Genomic DNA, 27026 nt, shown 5'->3' with positions numbered 1-27026 from the left:
GGTTTAGGCATAACATCACCAGGATATGTGTCAACTTTTTCTCTAAGGCTTGCAAACCTACTCATTATGTATGACCTAATCCATTCCATCACTGTAATTATAGGTTTGTTTCTTGCCAATAAAATAGTACTATTAAATGACTCTGACAAGTTATTGATCAACACATCACACCAAGGATAAGCACTAAAAGCATGTTTGCACCAATTTTTAGTTGGTATAGTCATTAACTAATTAAAGGCATCAACATTCAAATTCTTTAACTTACCCATTTTTTTTCCCATTCCTTATAGTATGTTGCCTTGGTAGCCCCCATCATAAGGTCTCTAATGAGCGGACCTCCACCAATTTTTTTCTTGTAATTGTTGTACAAATGGTGTAAACACAGCCTGTGTTCCACTCCATTCAAGATATCACCGAAAACTGACATTAATCCCTATAAGCATATTACAGCCTATGCATAGTTAGATAACAAAATGGCTTCTCTGTCATTTATGAGTGGTTTGAGGTTGTTCATTGCCTTTTCTTTCGAACCCTTCCACCAAAGCTTGAACTCTCCATCATACTTGAATTCTCTAACAAATCCCACTGCTTCAAAGTATGACCACATGTCGGGATCGATTCCCCTAATAATATGTATCTCTCCTCCCACATATTCTAGTCCCTTGTTCTTCATGAACTTACCCATATGATATAGAAAGACGTTAAAAACCATTTTTCATACATGGTCAAAATGCACGCGCAATGTAAGAAAACTTCCCCATATGCACAACAAAATGCACATTACACAGAGAATACACATTAAACTAAAATTAGATAATTACCTTGTTCAACGAACCACAGAGAATCGCCTTTCTTTCACACAATAGGATACCAAATGCAGAGAACGAACAACAACAAGAACACGAACCCTAACTGATTTTGAGCAGCAATTTCATTCCATATTAAAGAGGCAACAATTTCATCCCTAAATCTGATTCGCGAAAATTAAATCCCTATAGTGTAAAAAACCCTAAATCACTTTAACACATGTCAGCAAAAAAGCAATCACACGTGCCAAGAGAGAGGTAGCAAAACTGTAAACACACGTGGACAGACATTAGACACATCAGCAGATTTTTAATGGTGTTAGTTTTGGAGGACTAAAACCAAAGTTTCCTAAAGATGGAAGACTAAATTGTACCTTACTTTGAAAGGGGACTAAAATCAAAATCCCCAAGAGTATAGGGACTAAAAACATATTTAACCCTATTATTTATTATTACAATATTTTTATTTTAATTATTCATTATATTATGATATAAAATGTAAAAACTTGAAGTTTAATAACGTTAAACATAACCCATTATATACGGTGCAATCGATTATATTCAACTTATTTATTTATTTGGCAAATATTTGGAGAAAGCCATTTTTCGTGTTTTATAGTTTTTGTTTTTTCAACTTTCTTTTCATTTCTTCGTCTTCTTTATTTATATCATTGACAACAAACGCAATGTAAACTAAATAATCAAGAAAACAAAATACAACTTAGAGTGTAATTACTATTACAAAATGTGAATTAAATAATCAGAAAAAAAAATGTACAACTTAAAAGTGTAATCATCATTTCATATGGTAAAAAATGACTATTCACATAATTTTTTTTCATAAAAAAAAGACCAAAATACATTTAAAATTATAAAATTTCGCTCATAAATTAAAATTATCGATATTTTATGTAAAAATTCTTCAATTATATTTGTTAATAATTATTTATCAATTTTAATTGATAATTTTTTTTATCAGTAAATATTGTGATTTAGTTTTTTTTTTCTTCTTCTATTCTTCATTTTTTTTTCTTTATTTTTCTTTCTTTTCTATTTCTAATGTTTTTACTGTCACGATTTTTGTTATCGCATTCGTTATTACTTTTTGTTTTTTTTTCTTCTATTTCTTTTCTATTTCCAATTCCTTGTTATTTTCTTTATCTTTCTCTTGTTGTTTTCGATGTCAGTAGTTTCTTCCTTTTTTTTTCTTTTTCTACTTTTTCTCTTTCCCTCTCCTTGTTTTTCTTCTTCATCTCCTCTCTTCTTCACACATATTTTAATTTAATTTATAATAAATATTTTGTCAAATTTAACAGAAAAATTAAAATCTATTTTATCGATAGAATTTGTAAAGACTGGAAAAAAAAAGTTAGCCAAGAAAGAGACATACGTGACAGAAGATGAGTGGGTGATGATTAAAAAAAAAAAAGAAAACATAAGTAGAAATAAAAACATAATTTTTCTCTTAGTTACTGAACCTGGCAGATTAACCATTCTCATCTCTGGAACGTATTCTTCTCTTCCAAGCTAGCTACCCTCCTTGCTTTACTTCATTTCTCCTCATCTCTTCTCCAAAGTTAATTGTTTGATCGCAAATCAGGAAACATCTAAGTACTCATGGCGTCTTTAGCTTCTATTTGACCGATCAATCTCTCCATCTTGTATCCGGTAAGCGTTTCCCATTTTCATTCTCTCTTTGGACTTTGATCATGTAGCAAATCTTGCTGCATGTGGTTCACTTATATTTTCCCCAAAATCATAATCCTAATTTGTATCCTAGAAATTAATTTTTATCACCAATTGGTGAAATATAGGTACCCTTAGGTCTTTCTTCTAAGAACAGAACACTATGCATCGCCTTTGGGGCTTGACTGTTGACGATAGAGGTAAGGGAAGCTAGGTTGAATTCTTGGTTGTTAGAATGTTCTTATGCATGTGTTAATTTTGTGTAAGATTGTTGATCCAATGCATGTGAAAATGACGTGATAGGATGTTCTCCTGTTTGAACTGGTTGATAAATGGATGTTCTGGAACCTGTATGTTTGATGCGCAAAACTGTGTGATTGTGTATGTTAGAATTAGGAATTAATATGAATGATATGGGGGTTTTAATTGAGTGTTTGCATGATGGGAAATATGTTATGCAGAATTATAGAATTTAAGATAGGTTAATTATAGTGTTTGAGTCAAAAGTAAGGAAGTAGAGTAGTGATTCTGTGAATTTGGGGTTAGAGTCTGAGTTAGACTATTAGAGTCACTTAGTTAAGTCAATTGTGACTAAGAAGCACCAAAATGGCCTGAAACAGTTTCCAAATGGTAAATCTGAAATTTAGTATTTAAGTGAATGAAAGTAGAGTCTTAGATCCTAATTCCATGCATAACTACTAGAGATTCATGTTAGGAATGTACGTGAGCTCTTAAACAAGTTTAAATTCACTCATACTTAGAATTAGGAGTGTTAGAAGTTCACTAAATGACCTGTAATGAGTTTTGGGTGGGTGAGTTCCTAAAATCTGCAGAAATTCGCTCTACAGATTATGCAGAGTCACACAGCGCACTCTGTGCGCTCCGCGAAGGGCTACTGGCAGAAAAAATTCGCACAGCGCACCACAGGGTGTGCGTTGAGCGAATTTTCTGCGACAGAGTGAATATTTTTTTTTTGTTTTTGAAGTTTTGGGAGTTCCGGACGTCCGTTTTAGACGTTCTTTAGGTCGTTCTGAAGGTTTTTGACCCTTCCGGATCCATTGGTGAGGGTCTCCAAGCTTTTTAAATTAAGTAAGTGTTGGTAATAAAATGCTATAAAGAAATTAATATTAATAAATGATGTTTCTGCAAAAGTATGTAATGTTTGAGTATGTATGAATTATATATATATGATCTATATAGATTCAAATGACAATGTATGATCATGTACAAGTATGTGAACGTCGAAAATCATGAGTTGTGTGTCAAATTTAAAAGTATGATTAATGGACGTAATTCCATGATCCTCAAGGGATGTTACATGGTGGTGCCCTGTAGTTGTTGTGATTGACCGTATGAATGGCCGGAGTTCAGGATGGGGTTTATCCTGACATTCTAATGATCATCCATGTTCAAGTAGAGAGTGATGATTCATGTGGTGAGAATAACAGGAGGTCCTAGCCCATAGGTTCTTGGGTGAGTTATAATGGACTAACCTCGGGTGGCAGCTGATGGTTTTCCAGTTACTACACCACCCGGGTGCACAAACCCCTGGAACTCGACATTTCATACTAGTCCGGATGGTCAAATCACGTGGTCGGTCATTGGTAACAGAATGAAGTATTCAGTCTTAGTCTATGTTGTGTTACGGTTATTTGCATGCTTTGTGTGATTGTATAACATGCTTTTTTATACCTAGCTTACCCTTACATTGTGTGTGTTGTATGTGCTTGCTTTCTCCCTTGCGATGATCATCGAATCCTTTGGATGTGAGCAATAGTTGATGATGTACTACTGGATCACGCATTGGAGAACAAAGAAGAATCGATCGTGGTGCTTAGGACTTCAACTAGCTCTTAGGACCCTCTTAGACTTAGCAGGTCTTGAAAGACTTTATACTTGTAAAGTTTAAATTTCTACCTCATTTTGGATGACTGTAACTTATGTACTCTCATTCATCACTCTTACTGCTTTCTTTTATTATAATTGTTGCATTTTATATTTATATACATGGCTATATATTTTTGGGATCTTACAGAATTACTGAAGAATTTTTAAAAGAATATAATTACTAACCGATGTTCAAAAAATAATTACAAATAGATGTATTGACAAATTTCCAAAAAATATCATTACCAATGCATTTTACTATGATAAGATCAAAGCTAAAAGGAGAATTTTACCAATAAAATTTATTGACAAAAATATTTATCACTAGTGATAAAAAATTACCAATAGATCCATTCATGACAAATATTTGTATAAGAAATTAAAATCCTAAAATCCATCAATAAAATCTATTAACAAATTTTATTTTATTGATAAATATTTTTATAATAAAATTTGTTAATAAATATTATTTTGTTGATAGTATTTTCTTTTATGGGCAAAATTTCGTTCCAAAATATAATATTTTCTTATGTTATAAAATGTGGATATTGTTGGAAAGTTGGCATAGTTAAATGCAGTGGTAGTGAAATTCCCTTTTACACCAACTTATCACATTGTCATCAATTCGGATATTGAAAAAGATCACGCTTCTGATAAACTGTTCTGCCAAGTATAATCTGGAATATGTCCATATAAAGGAAGAAGAATATATGTTACATTACAGTAGTTTTCTTTTTCCTAGCTAGAGCTACTGGTGACTCTGATGTAAGTTGCGAAAACCTCTGAAAGCGATTGAGAACTGATTTTCTTATGTTAGCTTTTGAAGGCTACAACTTAATTCACTTTAGCAGCAACTCACCCATTTTTGTCAATGAGAGCAATCAGGATCTTAGCAAAAATCCTGACCAGGTTCACTACTAGACTCAATATTAATAAATTCCACATTTTTTAGCTGTTTCCACTGATCATATCTCTGCACTATAAATACAATCCTCTGTGTGCTTTGCATAGCATTCAAACATGACACAGCTATAAAATGTTGGTTGTCTCTTGGAGTTCCTCTGAGCACTTCACACTTGGGGCTACTTCTATTCAGTCTCACTCTTTATATATTGAATAGTCCTTATCACCTAAGTGAAGTGTTTGGGGGAACTTTTGGGTGCAACTAATACAAAATACCAAATTCATTTCATTACTGCCAACAAGGCTATTTTTGTGTACACTGAAAACCAACAAGGAACACTATTTCATTTCATTGAAGTGTTTGGGAAAACTCTCAGCTGTTCTGCTGAACTCCAGCTCCAGCATTGTCACTTTGCACCTTATCACTGACTGATATTGGATACTGCATACTATTTAACTATAGATTACAAGTTTACATTATTATTATTATTATTATTATCATCATCATCTATGTTCCTTATTAGCTATATTATTCTTCCAAGTCCGATTCCATAATATGTGAGTCAAATGCTGATGAGGCTTTTGCAATTGACAAGATTCTTGCATCCCTTTTTGTTTACTTTATAAGCAATTCCAGTGTTGAAGAATTAGCTTCTTGATTTAGATGTTTGTGAACCTTCTCCCTCCCCTTGTTGCTCCAATCCTCAAAAATATCTTCCTGACCCCATTTACCCTTGCCAAAGTAAACTTTTGCAGTTGGGTCTATGGTCATCTTCTGCAGCGCAGGTGCCGCCCTCAGAAGATAAATTGCAATTTCAATTTCGCTTGAATGTCCTCTAACACCAGTTATTACCACTTCCTTCAGATCTTCATGTGAGAATTTCTCAGGCCAATCACTTTCGCTTACCTCATCTTCAATACAGCAATAATAAGTCCTTAACTGCATCAAATTATATCATATCAGAAGAAAAAAAACTGCTAAATTCTGCATTGACATATATTTGTTCCCCTTTTTATTTCATACAATCTATATTTGTTTTCATTGTATTTTTCTATCTATACATGTTTGCTTCTATACTCACTTTCCTCCTTTTTTCTTAACAACTTATTTTCAAATTGCTTATCGTAATTTGCATTGTATATTAATATCATCAATGCATGGTAGTATAGATTATAACCATACAGGAACCATGTAGTTTGGTATCTCTGATGAATAGATATAACACTATTTGAAGAAGTATATTTTAAAAAATACACTTTGTTCTTAATTTTAAGAAATCACTGATAAACTTACGTGTAACTCTAGTCTTCGGAGTACAGGGCATGTCTTAAGAATTATGGCTACCCACCCCAGATCCTGTCGAAATGTAGCCACTTTAATAACTTCAAGATGCCTCAGCCATGGAAATGTTAATGCAGGCAATTTGTTTTTCATAACCTCACCCTGGAACACACATATCAAACATTTCAGACAATTATCACTACTTCCATTCCATCCCAGAAATGATGCTACAATGTTTCTGAATTTTAAAAAACTTTGTAAGACATTTTTACCCACTTTATTACAACGCAACAACCCATAAAATCTAAACTCTCGTTAATATTATATTTGATTGTTTGTGAAAGAATATACTTTCAAAATATAGAAAAATAATTTTTAATTTATATGACTCAACATCTTACAAAGTATATTCCCAGTTTTCCCATTCCTGATCTCCTTGGTCCTTCCGTCTTCATATATGCAATCCAAAATAGTTTGGATAATTGCCACTATTCCCCATCAACTTTTAATGTCAAAAAATAAATATTAAGATAGAAAATAGAGTTTAAGAATAAAGTAAAGATAAAAAGTGTGTTAAAGTATGATAGTTGGAAAGGAAAGAAGAAGAAAGAAATCGAAACAAGTGCAGAAATGTAGAAGAGCATAAGATAAATTGATCTGCTGAAAACCACATACCATGAAACAACTGCACTCGAGGATCAAAGTTTCCATCTGGGGTAGAACAGTGGGAAGTTTGAGGATTGGCCAAAGCTTCTTATGACAAGCAGAAGTGTCACTCACAGGACTGTAGAAAGTTGTAAGTCTGGGCGCATCAAACACAAGTTCAATTTCTCTTCCCTTGTATTCCAAGGTCTCCAAACTGGTGTTGTGGAGCACGAGTTTCTTCAATTGTTGGCAAAGACTCACGTTCAGGTACTTCAATTTCTGGCAAAAGGGATTCTCTATTGTAATGTTTTCCAAGTTGTAACACTCACACAACCCCAACCATTCAAGATTGCTGCAGCTAGACAGCAAAAACCGGAGATGAACCTCAGATTTCAGATCCACTCGGAAGAGGTCCATTGTTGTGAGTGTGCTGAAACCATTGTTATATGACATGTGGGGGGCAAGAACACAATGCGCCAACCGCAGACACTTGAGAAATGACTTCAAGCCACTTCCACCCTCTTTGTTGCCAACAATATCACAAGGAAAGACATGGAGGGAGGCATCACCTGGAGCAGTGAGGTGATTCTCTTCTTCCAATAAGAAAAGATCAATCTCTTCCACTTTTTTCTTCATGGAAAAACGAATCCACTCATCAAGATCAGTTGAGCCATAGCTGTTGTTGCGAAATGGGAAGCAAACACTTAACATGTGAATCTTTTGAACCTGTTCAACATTTGTCAAGTACTTGTTGACATTACTAATGAAGGCTAAGGTTCTCTCCGTGTTGAATTTGGACCTTTGTTCCTCGGTTTTGTACCGCCAAACGTTGCTAGCCAAGTGATCTCTCTTTAGTATATTGTCTCCATCCAAAATCAGGTTTGTTGGATTAGCATAAATGTGCTCCCATTTGGATGAGAGAGTACTGGTTCTCACAGCTTCCCTCACTTTGAGAGATGACAAAATGTTGCACAAAATACTATTGGGAAGTTTGCTGATATAATCATCTTTGTTACACTCAACTACCCTTCGATTTTTCCTGCTTTGGTTCTTCATATTTTTGTGCTCTTTCTCTATACTAGAGAAATAGCAACGTTGGCCAAAAGGAGAGAACAACTATGACGAAGCCATATTTATATGAGTATGGTACGGTGTTAACCAAGTGCATTTTTGTCTTCATTCAAATACAGATAATTATGCAAACCAATGAAGCTAAATGCATATCTTGCTATACGATTCAAATAAAAAACAGTGTAATAGGAATTATACCCTTTCCTGCCGGCATCTATATACCTTCGGATATGCAACTTTGTCACGGTGCGCCTATTGGCAACATCGATGTAGGTGTGAAGCGATGAGATTCTATCTGAACTGTAAATCATCATAAATTAGTATTTTTTTTAATGATTCTACGATATTTTAGACATGCATATGCATTCCCTCAAAGAGTGCAATGATCAAACACTAATATGTAGAAGGACTTGCTAATATATTTGTCTAGAGTTTACAATTCTAGGAGAAAACCAGAAAAAGGAAAACTATCATGTCTTTAACTTTGCTCTGCATTTTTTTTCCCCTTAATTTTTCATGTTCAGTTTGTCGAGCGTAAAGAGTATGTAAATCACTAATCAGTAAATGTTCTTTTTTCCTTCTCCTGTTTCTTTAAGACTCGAACTAATCGAAACATCATTGTAAATGTACCATAACCAACTTTCCAATTTAGCCGTCAAACCAACCTGATAAGGATGAAGCACTAGTTTTATATATATATATATGAGATGGCATAAATCATATAGAAAATTGTTGTGTTTATTTTTTATGTTGGTAAACATGGTCAAGATCTGGGTAACGATGGATTTGGGGCTTTAAAAAGTATGAAAATTTAGCTTTTTCTATTTATTTTTTAGAAATTTAGAGAGATTAAATTTATATTTTATTTAAGTATCAATGCTTTTAGTATTAAAATATAGAGACTTTGTTACGTTTGACAAAAAAATATAAAAACAAATACACATTTTCCACATTACTTTTCATCTTGGTACCCTTTTCACCATTTTTGTGTTTAGCCATCAAGCATAACCAATATATCGATAAGAAACTGGAGTTGATGACAAGTTTAAGACGAGGAAATAGGATATGTATTAAGGGTATAAACAATTTTTTCGCAATTATCTGACTAGATGTCATTTCAAATGATAAGTTTCTTATTTATAATAATTATCATTTTAAAAATCATATTAATTCTATTTATTGATTCATAATATGAAATTATTACTATCAGTTAAAATAGATATAAAGTATTTTGATATTATGATATATGTTTTTATAATTAAATTATTGATAAAATATTTAATAATGTATTTATTTGGTGTGTGTGAGTGTGTCTATATATATATATGTATGTATGTATATGAAGATTAATGAAATAACATTATAGAATTATATTTTGTTACAGTCATTGATATATGTTTTGGCACGGTAAGTTCAATCTCATCCTACCTTTTCTTTTAATTTATATATAATGTAGCATTAAAAAAAACTTTTAATTACATAAAATTATAATATTACAACTTTCAATTATAAAACTAACAAATTTATTTCATATTATCTAATAATCAAATATGCGTAGGGGCGGCCAGGGCCGGGGAGAGAGTGTGGAAAATATGTTTTGTCCAGACCAATCAAATAAAGTTAAGTTAATTAGGTTAATTTTGAGAAATTTTGCTACTGAATATTTTCTTTGAAAATAAATTATTTTAAAAGGAAAACAGATTTTAAAAAATCAAAAAATAAAAATAAAAACACAGTGGACAAGCTAAATTTATCTCTATTTGGTTTAGTAATTTAATTATCGTTTTAAGTTAGGATCAATTTCATCGTGTTAATCGATCTATTCGGGTCCATGTTGAATAACATATGTTAAGAAATTGCAAAAGGAATGATGAAGATAATATTTTTGCTCTAAGTTGAGGGTTTCTCCGAAATTTTCTATTTATAGTTAAACATTGTTTAGAATGCTTAGATAGAAATTCAGTTAACAATTTTTAGAACTTTGTCTACAACATTTCCAATGTGAGTTAGTTGCATACCCACATTTCACTATGTTTTCTTTTTCTCAGGACATGTATAAAATATTTAACAAGTAAAATTATTATGGGTGAACTCAAAGCGTGACAAAATAATAAAAACCATATTCACAAAATAAAGTAAACAAACCATGACGAGGATAAACACAAACATTAGGAAAAACATCCCTCGATAATGCCAAAAACTCACATAAGCATTCATATTTAATTGAGCTTGCCAAACCCATTCATCAATTATTAATTACAACAACATAAGTATTAGCCTTATAATAACTTTTGCACAAGTAATATATATTGATAGCTTAGTTCTTATAATTAATTAGTAAATAGAAAAGATATTGGTAAACCACCCTTTTTCATTTATAGTTTAGTTCAGGCATATATGACCTTTTTAAGGATATTGAACTCTATAACACCATTATCACAAATTCAATGACAATAAATAAGTCTAATGACAATGTCTAACATGTATTCTATAGTAAGGGAACATTAATGCAATGAGCCAGAAACATCTTCAGTCTCATTTACCACATGCATAATAAATCAATGACTTTGACAAAAACTTCATAAACAGTACGGAAATTAATTTCAAGCACTAGTGAAAAAATTATAATTACTAATATTAATCACTATTAATACACGTGTGATATTCATATGTAATTCTTTATATCAACATGTTAGTTGTTAATATTTTGTTATGGGAAAGACTTGAATCTACAATCTCTTCCACCCCAAATATCACTTTATATCTATGATTACAAAAAAGCATTTGTGGCGCTAGGTGAAGGAGTTGCTACGAAGAAATTGTTCGTTTTTGCCATAGGATGTGAGAGAGAAGAAGAAGGACGAAAAGTGAAAATGATTTTCGCACCTGGTATTGGAAAAGGCATATTAGATTGGTTTCCTCTATAATCGATCTAATATGTGCATATTAGATCGATTCCCTCTATAAACAATTTAAAATACTTTCCAATATTCACAAAATTCTCATTACATTTTAAACTAAATCTTTTGCTACAATTGATCTTATATCATGTTCTAATATCACCATTTTCCATTATTCTTCCCTTCTATAAGTACAATGTATTATACCTAATAGATAAAGTCACCACTGATCACAAGCCAACAAACTACAACTTCAACATGAAAATATACCTTGAAATAAACTTTCTTATGTCCACATTTCCTGCATAAGCCCTTCAATAGCTTCTTTGCTATGTGTAGACTATTTATACACCAATCTAGATAGTATTGTTCCATTCAAATATCTCAACACTCACTCCAAAGCTTCTTAATGAGAGCATCTACGATCTACTACGAAATTTCTAGCCACAATAAGATTTGTTAAGTTATACACCATCTTATACATAATACTCCATATTTTATTAGCATATGGATTTGTCTTCATCTCCTTCCATTCTTCTTTAAAATGAATAATTTGGATAATTAGGAGCTTTATATGATGACCCAAAGGTGTGCTATAGGTTTAGATTTATGCATGCTAAACCTCTCAACAACTTTTGTTAAGTAACTATGTTGAGATAGATGAAACACCTTATTTGAAGTCTTATATGTCCATCTCAAGTATTTGCGTCAAGATCTTTCATCTCAAACTTTGAGCTTAATATTTTTTAAGTTAATTTATACTATCTTCACAATGGATAATTATAAGGACTGTTAAATATAGTTAAAATTATATATTAGAATTAATCCCTTGTGTTAAATACGGTTCTCTATTTATAATAGAAGAAATATGGACTAAGTCCAAATACAAATGAATATGTAAGAATAAAATAAAATAAAATAAGAACAATGTTTTCCTAATAAACATATAGGGACTATATTTCCCTAATTAACATAAACACAATATAAACTAAATATAATATCTCTAACAAGGACATTATCAACATATAAGAGAAAGAACAACACACTTATTTCTTCTCTTTTCAAGATGTAGATCCGGTTATCATAAGTACAATTTTGAAACCTCATTTTTCTTAGGAAATCATCAAACATTATTGTGAACTCAATTTCAAACATATAATGATTTTTGAAAAAGACACAATTTTCCTTTATCTTCAACAAAATCCTTAATTATTTCATATAAATCATCTCTTCCAAGTTTTGATGCAAAAAAGTTCTTTAAATGTCCAATTTTTCTAGTGCTATATTAAGATTTGACATCAATATCCTTATTGAATATTGTTTTACCACAAGTGAAAACAATTTGTTATAATTTATTGTGTGAAAAATTTTATCCCTAGTCTTACATTAGTCTGACATTAAATCTTTCTTTCTCCACATGTGGTATTCCTTCTTATTTTTTTCTTGAATTCATATTTGCATTCAACCACCTTTTAATTTTAGGTAGATCCACAAACATCCATGTGTGATTCCTTTTTAAGGATTCAATATCATCTTCCATAAGATATTACCATTGTTGACCTTCTACACTTTTTATTGACTCTTTGAAACTTCCACATTTTGAACCTTCTATATCTCTCATTCTAGTAAAATCATATTAAATAAGATCACCATACCTAAAATCATTATGTTGGATTGATCTTCCTTTTCTCATTATTATGTGTAAGGCAATAGCTGGAGTAAAAATGTGCACATCCTTGCCTTTTCGAGTGAGAAATAGGAGGTTGGTCCTTATTGTTAGATGCCTCATCATCTATCTTCTATAAATAATCTAATTCAATACTCAAAGACTTCACTTTAACTTGAGCTTTCTGCTTGTCTTTCTCTAGATGACGTCATAGTCATTCGACTTTCACTAAATATACTTATGAAGTATTTAACTTCCCTAGGTTTTACACTCCTTCTCTCTTTCAACATATCCAATAAAAATACACTTTCATTTTGTGCTTCTAAGTTGATCTTGTTGCGTCTGTGAAAATACCAACATGCCATACATCCTCAAATCAGAATAATTTAAGATTCAACTCTACAGCTCCATGGAGTCTTAAAATTCATTCTTATAAGTGTTTTCTTCCTAGAAGAATTTAGGAAAACAAGCTCCTAATAACATACACCTTACAAGCTCCAAAATGATTTTATCCATCTTTTAGCAAGACCATTTTGTTTATACATACTTGTAACCATCTTATACTTTTTTATACCTTATTTACTACAAAACTCGTTAAGTTGATCTTATAAAAACTATTTTATCCATTTTCAATTCTCAGTACTTTAAGTTTGGTTACTTGTTTATTTCTGATCTTGATGTGTCACTACTTAAATATTTGAAAAGTACCAATCTTACTTTTCAAGATATAAGTCCACACCATCCTTGAGTAACTTTTATAATAATAAGACCTTCCACCATGAGTTTGAGCTTGTGTTGGACCTCATGAACATACTCAAATGGTCTACTAGAGACATGCTTTACTAGTTTCAAACTTCATTCTATTAGATTTTTCTAGTATGCATTGATCACAAAACCGATTTCTTCTATATTATCACATCCTAACATATTCTTCTTGCTAAGCTCCATTAAAAATTTCTCATTCACATGTCCCAATCTTAGATTTCATGACTTCATATTGTCTTACACACAATCTAACTAGTTGCAAACACATGTATTATAACTATGAAACCTTCTAGGATATACAAATAGTTTAGTTTCACCTTTTTAACAACTATAAACATTCCCTATATATTGATTCTTAATCTTTCAATCTAATTAACCTTATGTCTTGCACCTTATAAGATTTATTTTTCCCAAGAAGAATCACATCTCCTTCTTTTAGTTATAAGGTCTCAAAAAGCTCATTCCTTAGTTATGTGGCATAAGTGCAACTTGAGTGCATAAACTAGTTTGTATGTGTATCTAAAATTGATGCCACCAATACTCTAGGGAATTCATAACTATCAAATGCAACGACATTTGTAGATTGCATATGAAAATGAGAATTTCTTCCCTTATTATTTCTCTCTATTTTTCAGAAATCCTTTTGGTAGTGACCTCTGGCTTCTCCACCCTATTGTGTAAGGAATATTTTGAGTTATTCCATTGCACATTACCTCCCTTTCATGTTTTTGAATTTCAATTCATTCAAACTTAGCTTATTATTGTATATCTTAAACTGTTCAAGCTTTTAAAAGTTCATGTCCAAATTGAGATTTCAACCTTGTCTAGTATGATGATATGTTCTTTCTAAACATCAAAGTGTCTTCAAAAACCTTCAAACATCTTAGGCAAAACATTAAAAAGTAGTAATTATCTTCATCTTTGAGTTTCACCTTAATGTTTTCAAGATCGTTTAATTTTTAAATATTACAAGTTACTTGACCATTATTCTTAATTTTATCAGAACAAATGTAAATGTTGTTTTAAACAGAATCTATGTGCTAAAGATTTTGAATTCATTAATAAGTCTCATCCATATTGACATAAATTTCAATGTCTTGCTTGATATACATGTCCATCGATCATCTACAAGTCACTCGATCTCTAATCAATCCTTCAACCATCTCTTAAAATATTATCTTAAAATTTTTTTTATTATTAAGTAAATAAGGACAAAATATTAATGGTTAATATTAAACAAATAATACATGAATATTAAATAGCAAAAGTTTAGAACACCCATCTCAAAATTTATCCCTATTTTCATTATAAAAACAAACATTTAGAACATCACATGGTTAAGGAAGCCCTAATTGAAAACATACAACATCAGAAACCAGCTGAGAGGAAGAAATATGAGGTATGACTATTTGCCAAAACACAGCAAAAGCAAGTAATCTTATAGTTGAACACACACTAGAGAGACTCTCAAATGAAGAGAGAACTTAGCTATTAAAAATATAATGGTAAACAATAACATAATCATAAACTTAGCATTTACCAGTGATTCCGAGAGTTCCTCCAAACACTTCAATAGAGAGGAATTGATAGAGATTCTGAGTGAAAGAAGTGATGAAAATCTACATTGAAGTGGTCAGGGGAACTCTGGGAAACACCAGTTCCATTTTTGGCCCTTTTGCTCATTGTTGAAGAAGCCTACGTCACGTGTTTTTATTGAATATATGTCAAGTGTTTGTAATTTTGTCATTGACCAGTTCCTCCTGTTATTTGGATAAATTTTAATTAACACAATTGTGAATTCTGTACCTAGACCACAAAATGGACTCTATTACTCTGCCAACAATTTTTTCTCTTTTTTTTATCCACTCTTCACTGTCAAAAAGAAAATAATTCAACTTCAATTCTTATATTAAACACACATTTAATTCCAAATCTTATGTTTGATATGTAAAAATTCTTTCCCGTGACAAATAATATATATATATATATATATATATATATATATATATATATATATATATATATATATATATATATATATATATATATATTCTCACTCTCACTAAAATATTACACTTATTCTAATATTTTTGCCATGAAAAAAAATTATTAAGATTAAGGTGATTTATGGAAGACAAATTAATTAGATAAAGAATTCATCATAAATATGTGCTCCAAAAATATCAAGCGAATACTTTCGTTAGTTTTTTTTTCAAATACTCTTCCGGTCTCGAGATATGATACAATGTTTTGAAAAAAAATTATTCCTTTTTGTAAGACTATTTTTTTAATTGTCCCCTACATGAATACTAAAATATCTTTGATCATTTTATCTTTCCCGTATGAAGGTTTGAAAATTAAGAGCTTAATTTTTGAAAAATGAAACTTATTAGTAATGTTCTCTTAATACATTAAATATCAAGGCTATTTAAAAAAAAATTCAAATAAACAATTATTGCATACTATGATTAATAAGGTTGGCGAATGACTTGAGTGATGTGATTTTAATTTTGTATCTATTTGATATTTAATTTTTCTATATGTGTGTATATAAAGGAATTGTCCCTCTTTGCTTCATTTCAGCATAACACAGAATTCGTTGAACAAATTTTCACTCTTTCTTTATATACTCCAAGCTCCACTTTTGTCCTTGTAAAATATTTTCAAAACAAATAAGATTAGTGCACTAGTATTTTTAATGTTTAACATATTTTTCTATTTTTATTGACATAAAAAACATTTGAAGTCTAACAAGGCTTTCTAGACAAGAAACTGAATTAAATTTCTATATATATAAAAAGAATAATTTAACAAATAAAATAGACAATTAAGAAACAAATTTAATGTTATTAACTAAATTAAGCAATGTTCTTCATAAGCACGAGTTAATTATAAGTATTTTATATTTAAAAATAAAGAAAATATTATTATTCGTTTTAACCCTTTTAATATCTCTAATTTATTGCTTTATTTTTTACTATATATGCATATTCAAAATATTCTTTATATTCACAAAGTTAGACTGGAAGACAATAATATATTAAATGTATTCCATTTTATTATTTATTAAACATGGAAAAACAACTCATGGTTACAATAATCTCTTTACACAACAAAAAAAATATAATTTTTATTAATAGTGTATTTTAGTAGTTATGCTAAATTGTTAAAAAAATGTTAATGCCATTCATTTCTAAGACACATGTTTGGTTTAACAACATCTTCCTTTGAAAAACACAAATAACACGCTCTTTCTTTTTTTGAAAATTGTGATTATTCATCTTTTATCTCATAAACCAATTTATCCAACAACAATGAGAAGAAGAGTTGTCGTCTTCCATCGACGGTGATGTCTTTTTTTTCACCGACAATGTTATGAGAAAAGAATGGATGAAAAGTGTAAAATTATATTAAATGTTAAGCAAAGTGCATCTTATATACAAGATAGCTTTACAGTTGTGTAAGATTGTACAAAAATAGAATGTAACAAACTAATTGTATAATACTAATTACAGAAAGTAAACTAAATTTACATCCAATATCCCTCTCAAGCTGTAACATATATATCCTTAATGCTCATCTTGGATAACAAAGATTGAAATTGATCTAGATGCAATGCTTTAGTGTGAATATCTGCAAGTTGTGTTGAAGTAGGAATGGGAAGGAGCTTAATTACACCAGCTTAAACTTTATCCCTTATGTGATGACAATCAATTTTAGTATGCTTTGTCCTCTCATGCATAGCTAGATTCTGTGCAATTTGAGTGGTAAATCGATTGTCGCAAAACAAAGGAACTGGTTATGGTAGAGGTTGTTTCAAATCATGGAGCAAATACAAAAGTCATTGAATTTCAGATGTTGTGGAAGCTAAGGCTCTATATTCTGCTTTAGTTGATGATCTATATATAGTTCCTTGCTTCTTGGATTTCCAGTTGATTAAGGATGTACCATAGCGCACATTAAAATCAGTCATAAACCTTCTAGTGTCAAGGCAAACGACCCAATCAAACCACTAAAAGCCTTGAGTGTATGTTCTTTATTAGAAGGAAAGAATAATCCTTATCCCGGATTGTTCTTGATGTATCTCAGGATCCTTATTGTTGTTGCATAGTGATCTTCCAAAGGATTGGAAAATCTGGTCCTATGTTGGTTAGATAAAGTAACCTACCAAGTAGTCTTCTATAGGAATGCACATCTAAATAGGGTTTCCTTTCTATCTTGGAAAATTTTGTGTCTGACTGTATGGGAGTAGAAACAAGTTGACATCCCAACAATCATGCATCTTCTAGTAACTCTAGAGCATACTTCCTTTGTAACAAAGTAGTTCCCTATCGAGATCTTGTAATTTCTAAGCCTAGAAAATTCTTGAGTTGGCCCAGGTCTTTAATCTTGAACTTTGCATTCAATAGAGTCTTCAGAATTTGGATTTCCTAGATGTCATCACCTGTCAAGACTATATCATCGACATAAACAAGCAAGATGGTGAAATGAGCATAATCACTTTGACAAAAAGTGAATAATTTGATTTTGATTGTATGTAGCTGAAAGAAAATAAAGTAGTTGTCAACTTGTAATTCCATTGTTTAGAGACCTATTTGAGTCCATATAAAGACTTCAATAACTTGGAAAGTTGTCCTAGTTTTTCTGTCTTGTAGCCAAGAAGAAGAGACATGTATACTTCTTCATCTAGATCCCCATGTAAAAAGGCATTATTTACATCTAGTTGATGTAAATACCAATGTTTTGAAGCTGCTAAGGCCAGAACCAACCTTACTGTTGTGAGTTTGATAACAGGTGAAAAGTCTCAATGTAATCTAAGCCTTTTTATTGTGTGTAGCCTTTGGTTACTAACCTTGCCTTGTATTGTTCAATACTTTCATCAACCCGCCTCTTTATTTTGTATACCCATTTACATCCAATAGGTTGCTTTCCATAAGATAAATGGATCCATGAGAAGGATCTGAGAGTGGACAAGAAAGTAATTATCATTCAATCCTTTAAGAAATAAAAGAACACAATCATTTTCACGATATTCCTTCATTGTCTTAGAAACAACACAACAAGAAGCAAAAAATTTGCATTCAGGAATTGGGCAAAAATTGCAAAGTTCATCCTAGAGAATCTTCATTTTTGTGTAATATACAGTAACACTTATGTCATATTGATGCATCTTATAAAGATCTTGATGCAATTGTGAAATTTGAATATAATCACCTTGGGAGAAATTATCTTTGAGATCCTTTCATGTCGCAACTGTAGAGTCAATCCAGATAATACTTGTTGCAATCTCATGAGAAATAAAATTATTGATCCATGATAAAACCAGATTATTGTAACGTTTCCATGGTGAAACAATGGGATCTATTGCACCTGGACAAGGAATAGAACAATCAACAAAGTCAAATTTATTCTTCATTTGTAGTGACATAAACATTGAGCGAGCCCATCCATGATAATTGTGACCTTCAAGAATCGGAGAAATAAACATCAGTGATGGATTCTCTTTAGGGTGAATGTAATAGTCATGTATTGTATCTTGCAACGATGCGAGAGTAATAGAGGAAGTAGCCATAAAAGGAGAAGAAATTGCAGGGAAACAAAGAATGAAAGGTAGAAGACGAAGATTGTGACAGAAATTGAAAAAAACTGTTAAGAAAGCAGTAACAGAATCGGTTGCTGAAGAACGTGATGAGGAATTAATTTCCTCCTGATACCATGTTATGAGAAAAGAAAGGATGAAAAGTGTAAAATTGTATTGAATGTTAAGCAAAGTACGTCTTATATACATGGTAGCTTTACAACTTTGTAAAACTGTACGAAAACAGAATGTAACAAACTAACTGTATAATACTAATTATAGAAAGTAAACTAAATTTACATCCAATAGAAAATGAGGAACTAGCAACCTTAGCCAGCAACGTCTTCACTTTCTGTGCTCCATCGAGGAAAAACTTGTAGCCCTAGCCAATGGTGCCTTCCATTTCTTTGCACCTACAAAAACTATTAGCCCTAGCCAACATCATCTTACCTTTCGCTGCACTGGAAACGACAAACTCTCAACCCCAGTCAGCGACGTCCTCCCTTTCTCTACACATGCAACGATAAGGAGCTTCCAATAACGGTACCCTGCCAGCAGCTTGTCTTCTTTTTTTCTTCATCAACCCCAATTTGCGACGAAATTGGTACCATTTGTGTTCTCTGCATCAAAACGGTACCTTACTCAATTCCTTGATCGAAGCACGAAACAAAAATTGCATTAAGAACCCGAATAATGGGGCCAAACACACAATCTTATCCTTGGTGAATTATAATATTTGGTTTGATTTGGTCACTTAGGCTGCTGAAATCTTATTCCTAAGGCATTCCAACAACTAGGTAATGTTTTAAGGGATATTCCGAGACAAACATTAAACACAAACCAAACCAATAAAAAGCACAAACATCTATAGGAAAACCGCATATAAGAAAACATAAAACAAAGTCCAAAAGAGTCACAAATTCTCAAAATGCCTTGTGTTGGCACACAATTTCCCAACATTAGCGTTAAAAACTTAAGATATTGGCAAGTGTACCAAATTGTACAAGTAAATAAAATGGAAAGTCCAAATATAATTTTTTCAAGAGACTCGTTAATTTCTCGACAATTTTTACAATTCACAACTCAATTAGACAACGAAGTTCACAAAATCACAAAGAAATTTTTTTGTATTTTTATCTAATAGTTGGTATGCAATAGAAATTTAACATAGAGTATTTACAATTGTTAAGACTAGATTTCATTCACTTCATTCTCATGTATTCACAAACATCTCAATTCCAATTTCATGTTAAAACTAACTCACAAACATACTCAAATCCTATTAAAGACTTTGAGTCTATGATAACTCATCAAAGTCCAATCCCTTGGATCATTAACAAGTAAAATCATGCGTGAAGTTCAATAGTTCTTAAGATTACTAATAAAGAACGCTCTATCCCTATATATAATTTTCATTAGGTATTTACACTGGTACAAAAACATTGTATAACATTGGTATTTTTCGGCCTTTCAGGCCGAATTTGACGCTGACATCACAACGGGAGACATTAAATTGACGTCGAACATAGAACAATCTTAAGTCCCCAATAGGGCAAATTGGCGTTGAATATTGCTTTATGTCCGACGTCAATTAACATCATATTTTGTCAATGTACAACGTTAATAATTTTTTTTATTCTTTTTAATTAATTGTGATCCTTTTTTACAACTCTACGAGAACTATGAACGGTGTAGTGTAGTATCAACAACAAACAACAATAACAACAACAAACAAGTTCAACAAATAAGTTCTTCAAAACGAAAACGAAAAGTAACCTTCAAAAGGTCGGTTCTTAGGAATAAAGTATTTCTTGAGAGAAAGCAAAATGCGCCCATGAAGGACAAGAGCACGAAAACAATCGGTTAAAACAAACGAAAATCATACCTAGAGTAGTTAATCAACATGCACTTGTATCAAATTAAAGAAAGATTACATGTGATGGTCGTCAAACTTCGTTCGAGAAAAGTTTTAGGAGAGAAGAGGGTCTTACGCGCTAAGATAAAGTGCATGAATTTCAACCTCTCACTCAATTTTGTATTGAATTTACTAACATTTTGACGTCTAACTCTAGGACATTCGCCGTTTTATAACCTTTTGATGTTTAATTCTAGGGCATTCGACATCGTACGTTGGTACATTTTCCCCTTCGTGACAAACATTTTCGCAAAATTTACCCAATAGGACGTCGAACTTCTCAATATTCAACGTCTTATAACAAATTCACATCGAATTACAGTCGTAAACGACAATGAATGTGTGACGTTATACGTTGTTTTTGTTCACAATAATGTCACCGGTCATTTTTAATGTTGGTTATTCAATGGTTGGACAATGAGCGTGTAACATTATATGTTATTTTTGTACTAGTGTTAATTTCATTTTTAGGTTCAACAGACACTTTTTAACATCTTAAGAATCAGAATCAAGTCATGGGTATTCAACTCACAATAAGCATTAAACGTATAAATCAAATATTAACATTGAAAAGGTAAAACATATGTATTAACCTCGCAAAAAAGACAAGAAATCGGTTGGTTACATCTAATATCAACAAATAGGTTTAGTTCTCCATGGTGGAGATAGGGTTTACCAAAGTGAAGAATATATAGGGAAGAAATTGAAATTGTAGATTAGAATCAAGGCTTTTATCAAGGTTCATAGTACCTGGTTCATGCTCCAATGACACCTCTCATTCGCATCTCCACCTCCAATTTCGTGACCCATCTTCCTCCTCAACCCAAAAGGGGTAAAACCTCCATGGATGAAGACCCAAAAAGGAGAAGGGGGAGCTTTTTAGCTATCCAAACAACCTCCAAGAGTCTCTCTCCAACACCCTGGGTGATTTCTAGTCGTGAGAATCGAAGTATATACTGAAACCCTCATGAAAATATGTTTAAATACTCAATTTCACGTACCAATGCCAACATTCTTGCTAGGCAAATTGGCATAGTGCGTTGGGCGATTTAGTGTTGCTCACTAAGCAAATTAAGCTAAATTGAATAAGTGTAAAAAATGTACTTGAATGAATTGTAATTGATAATCCTTGATATATTCTTCAAACTTTTAAGATTTCTACTTATTTACAAAATATTTCAAAACTAAAATCCTAATAAAGGATAAAAATAAACATAATAAAAAAAATTATCATTACAATTATCAACTATAGAGGAAATTGCCTAATTGAATTCAAAAGTCAAATCCAAAATATTCTAATCTGACATTATTAAAAGATAATTGTGTGAAAAAGTCAAGTACATAGAACCATAAAGGATGAACTAAAGGCACTAAAAAAACTTTGGAGTTAATGTTATATCCTCTTGAAATAAAACTCGTCTCTTTTGAATGGATATATAAGTTGAACACTCGTCTAGATGGATTAGTGGAAGGTATAAAGTTCGACTCGTGTTTTGATATTTTTCACAAAATGTATGGGCTAGAATAGGATGAGACATTTAGTCTAATGGCAAAGATAATTATTATTAGCATTAACAACTAGCAATTCTTGAAGTTATGTCTCATGGATGTCAAAAATGCATTTTTTTTCATGGTGAGTCAGATTGAGAAATGTATATAGATCAACCTATGGGCTTTGAGAGTAGCATTCACCTAAGTTATTTGTGTAAGTTGAAGAAAACATTATACTGATTAAAGCAAACACCAAGAGCATGTGTGAAAAAATGATAGAATTCCTAGTTTAAGATGGATATGAAGTGGCAACATAGATTCAAGCTTGTTCATAAAAGAACGAAGATGTGAGTTAGCTATAGTACTAGTTTATCTTGATGATCGCATTGCAATAAGAGATGATGATGTATAAGAATTTCACCAAACAAGAGACAATATGTTTGTGCATTTTCATATGAAAGAGCTTGAAGAGTTAAAACACACTCTAGGACTTGAAGTTGAGATAAGTAATGATGGGATAATTTTATGTCAACTAAAGAATGCTCAAGATTTATTGGGCAAATATGATTTTTTGGATTGTAAACCAATTTCAAATCCAATTGAAAATTCTAAGTTGTACTCCATTGAAGGAAAGAATTTGTAAGATACCTTCATGTAAAGAAAACTATTGGATAACTTAATTTATCTTACACTTAGTTGACCATATATATGATATGCGTTAAGTGCAATAAGCTAATTCGTGAAAAATGCTACAATGATGCATTTGGGAGTTGTGTCAAGTTTTGAGATATGTGAAAGGTACCATGGATCATGGAATATTATTTAAGAAAAAATTGAGCTGTGAAATTATAAGATATTGTTATATAGATTATATTGGTGATCATGATACTTGTCATTTAACAAATGATTATTGTGTATAAAAAAATAATCAACAATTTGTTTGTCCACTAAGACATAATAAAAGGCTAACAACTATGACAACTTAAAAACAAGTGTGATTAATGAAGTTATTATAATATCTACACCTCATCCAACTGATTATGTAGTCAAATTATAATGTTATAATTAATCCACAATTTGTTTGTAAGAGAATCTCATCTTTCATACTAGAACCAAGCATGTTAGGTGCATTATCGTTTTTATCAAAGAAAAGTGCTTCAAGGTAAAATCGATCTGAATTATGCCAACACTTAGGTTATAGATATATCTACTAAAAGTCTAAATGGTTCAAAGTTTGAAGAGTTCAAAACAACAACTCAATATGCCAAGAATGTTTTACTTTGAAGAGAAAATAATCAAGGGAAGTGTTAAAATTAGGGGTGGGCAAATAGAACTGAACTACACTGTACTATTAAAATTTGTACTGAACTAAAAATAATTTGTCTAAACTGAATTGTAAGACCGTTCAGACAAACTAAACAACTGAACTATTTTTTGTTTTATCAAACTGGACTGAACTGAACTATACTAAATTTTACTGAACTACTAACTATACTAATTTTAAACTGAATTGTACTAATTTTAAAATGAATTGTACTAGTTTTTAAACTAAATAGTATAACAATACATGTTCTTTTTAATTGAAATTTATTTTAATATTTATTTTATTTATTCATAAGTGTCTTACAAATTAATTTTTTAATTATTTGATATTATTATTTTCGATTTTATTTATATTTCTTTTATTATTATATGTGTACGAAAATTATTTTATTTTTTATTTATTTATTTTATTTTATTTTTATTTATTTATTTATATTTATTTTGTCATGAATATTATTTTACTTTTATATTTATTTTTAAAATTTTTTATTTATATTTTTTTGTTTTACATGTGTATATAACTTATTTAATCTTTTTTATGTACTTACTTTATTTTAAATAATTTTTTATTTAATTTATTTTTTTTCCTCATAAAATTGTTTTATTAATCAATTATTTATTATTTATATTTTATTATATAAAAATTAAACTAATATTTATTAATTATTATAATATAATAAAAGATGATACTAGAAAAGTTACTCTTAATCACTAGTGCAAAAACGTTGTTTAACGTCACCCCTTAGACGTCGTTTCGTGAAAATCCAACGTCTACTACAAAACGGTGGCATTATTGTAAATAAATTGGAAAACTAGACGTCAATTTCGATGTCAGGCAACGTCTATGACATCATAAACGTCGCACCTGCCGCAAACCGACGTCCAATTGCCTGAGGTATGTGATAAGACGGTCTATTGACGTCGGTGTTTCAGGGGGACCGACGTCTACTAGGTTGCAATCAATGCTAAACATCAAATCCCAAGCGCTTAGACGTCGACTAGAAAGGGCACCGACGTCTACGTCATTGACAGGAAATCAAACGTCAATCGATTCAGCTTTAGACGTCGAATAGACATCGGATCCCGTGAAAAAGCAACGTCGATTGGGCTACAATTAATGTTGTTCACCTAATACCCCAGGCAATTAGACGTCACGTAGTCAAACGCTGACGTCTAAGGCCTGTCTGGAAGGCGGGAAGACAAAAATTCTTCATTGTAGACGTCGTTTCTGAGGGTCACCGACGTCTACTTTCCTGTATTTTCACCAAATTCGAGGGTTGTAGACGTTGGCTGCTAGGGGTACCGACGTGAACTTCCCTGATAGGAAACCAAAACGTCAATCATTTCAACTTCCTAGACGTCGGTTTCTGGAGCAACCGACGCCCCATTTCATTTTAAATAGACTGCAGACTCTTCTCAACATTTAGTTTCTGATCGCGTCTTCATCTCTTCTCCTTTTTCTCTGCTTCTCCTCTTCTTTTACTCGCTTGCGCACCTCTACTTTTTATCTCTTGCTGCATTGCATTGTCGTTTCTCATAACGTCATTGTCTTCTTCCTCTCCTATTTCTCTCTTGCATCCCAGGTGTGTGGTTTTTTTTTGTGCTTCCCGTTTAAACTTTCTTTAGTTTTTTATCGATTATCTTGTCGTTGAACTGATGAAAATTTGCTTTCTTTGTGTTGTGTTTTAGTGCAGTTTTGATCCTCTCTTTGGGTAACATAGTGCAACATTCTCCCTTTGCTGGTTTCCTCACAAGAGAGTGGCGATCTTTTGAGTTCTCTAGTTCTTCTGACCCAAAATGGAACCTGGGTCCTTGTCTACTTCTCGACACCGTAATTTTTTTTCTGTTGTGGTTGATTAATGGGAAGTAGCCATGGACCCATATTCGGTTTTGGGTTGAAAGGACTAGAGGATTCAAAAGACGTAAGCTTTTTTTGTGAGAAAACTAGCGAGAGGAGAATGTTACACAATGCTACCGAAAGCCTGGATCAAAACTGCACTAAAACACAAAATTGTTGTTAGACGTCGGTTAAAGCCATGTCCGACGTCTATAACAACATAAACGTCGGTTAGTGTCATTTTAAACCTTTTTATATATTCATGTTGACGTCGGTTTAATCATAGGTGGACGTCTATACAGAGTAATTAGACGTCGGTGTGAGTTTTAGCAGACGTCTATAGAGACGTCAGTGGATATCTTTAACCGACGTTTATATGGACGTCGGTTCTGAGGAAGTCCGACGTCCCTTAGACGTCACCCATTTAGACGTCGGATGTTAAAGTGACTTTAAAAGCCCAAATTAACCGATGTTAAACAGCGTTTTTGTACTAGTGAATAAACGTTTGTTAATTTTTTTTTGTCATTTGATATTTCTATAATATTAATTATTTTTGCTATATTACTATTTTTTTATGATATTTCATTATATAGTCATTTAATAAAATTTAACGTTAAAAAATATATTTTAGTTTTAATATGTAAAATACTATCATTTAAAAATAATAATATTGATGTTTATTTTAAAGTAAGTTGATTTTTAAAATAAATAGTTATTTTAGTGTATGTGCTCTTACACACATTTTAATATCATTAAAAGGGTTTTTTAACATATTTTTACATATTTAATAATATGTTAAAGAATATAATATATTTAAAGTATTATTTTTTTTATATAGTCTTTTTCTCTTTTATAATTTCTATTAACTAATCATTTAATAAAATTAAATTTTAAAACAATATTTTTTAATTTTATTACTTAAAATAATATTATTTAAAAAGTAATATATGTTTATTAATAAAAATATATAAAAATTTGTAATAAAAAGTTTTTGTCTTAAAAAATTAATAATTAATTTTTTATATGAAAGTTTTTTTATTAATATTTTATTATTAAATAACGTTTACTTAGTAAAAATGGATAATTTTTTTTAGTATAATAAAATACAATTAACTATAATACACATAAATTATTTTTGTCGAGCCCTAGTTAAAATAGGAGTTGTGCACCAAAAATTTCTCTTCTCCTATTTATTTGTTATTCAACACTTCCTTTCACTTAACGGCATTGAAGAGTTTAGTAATAGAAAATTATATTAATTGGAGTAGACC

The 27026-nt window shown here is 31.2% G+C and overlaps 1 protein-coding gene across 1 annotated transcript; it reads right to left on the bottom strand.

Moving 5' to 3' along the window:
* Positions 1–6544: 6544 nt before the first annotated feature.
* LOC106766072 lies at positions 6545–7676 on the bottom strand. Its single transcript, XM_022784441.1, has 2 exons — positions 7240–7676; positions 6545–6726 (listed from the first exon to the last, which is right to left on the bottom strand). The coding sequence occupies exons 1-2, from the start codon at positions 7660–7662 to the stop codon at positions 6553–6555; spliced, it is 597 nt and encodes a 198-aa protein (XP_022640162.1). The 5' UTR covers positions 7663–7676; the 3' UTR covers positions 6545–6552.
* Between the last annotated feature and the right edge of the window lie 19350 nt (positions 7677–27026).

The sequence above is a fragment of the Vigna radiata genome, chromosome 7 (genome assembly GCF_000741045.1).
Source record: "Vigna radiata var. radiata cultivar VC1973A chromosome 7, Vradiata_ver6, whole genome shotgun sequence".
Lineage (NCBI taxonomy): Eukaryota > Viridiplantae > Streptophyta > Magnoliopsida > Fabales > Fabaceae > Vigna > Vigna radiata.
This window is presented reverse-complemented; position numbering and strand designations above follow the sequence as displayed.

Coding starts and splice junctions, on each gene's coding strand:
- LOC106766072 (XM_022784441.1), bottom strand. CDS start 7,662: ATGTCATATAACAATGGTTTCAGCACACTCACAACAATGGACCTCTTC. Junction 6,727..7,239: donor TCGAGTGCAGTTGTTTCATG/GTATGTGGTTTT, acceptor TGTGTGTTCCAG/GGTGAGGTTATGAAAAACAA.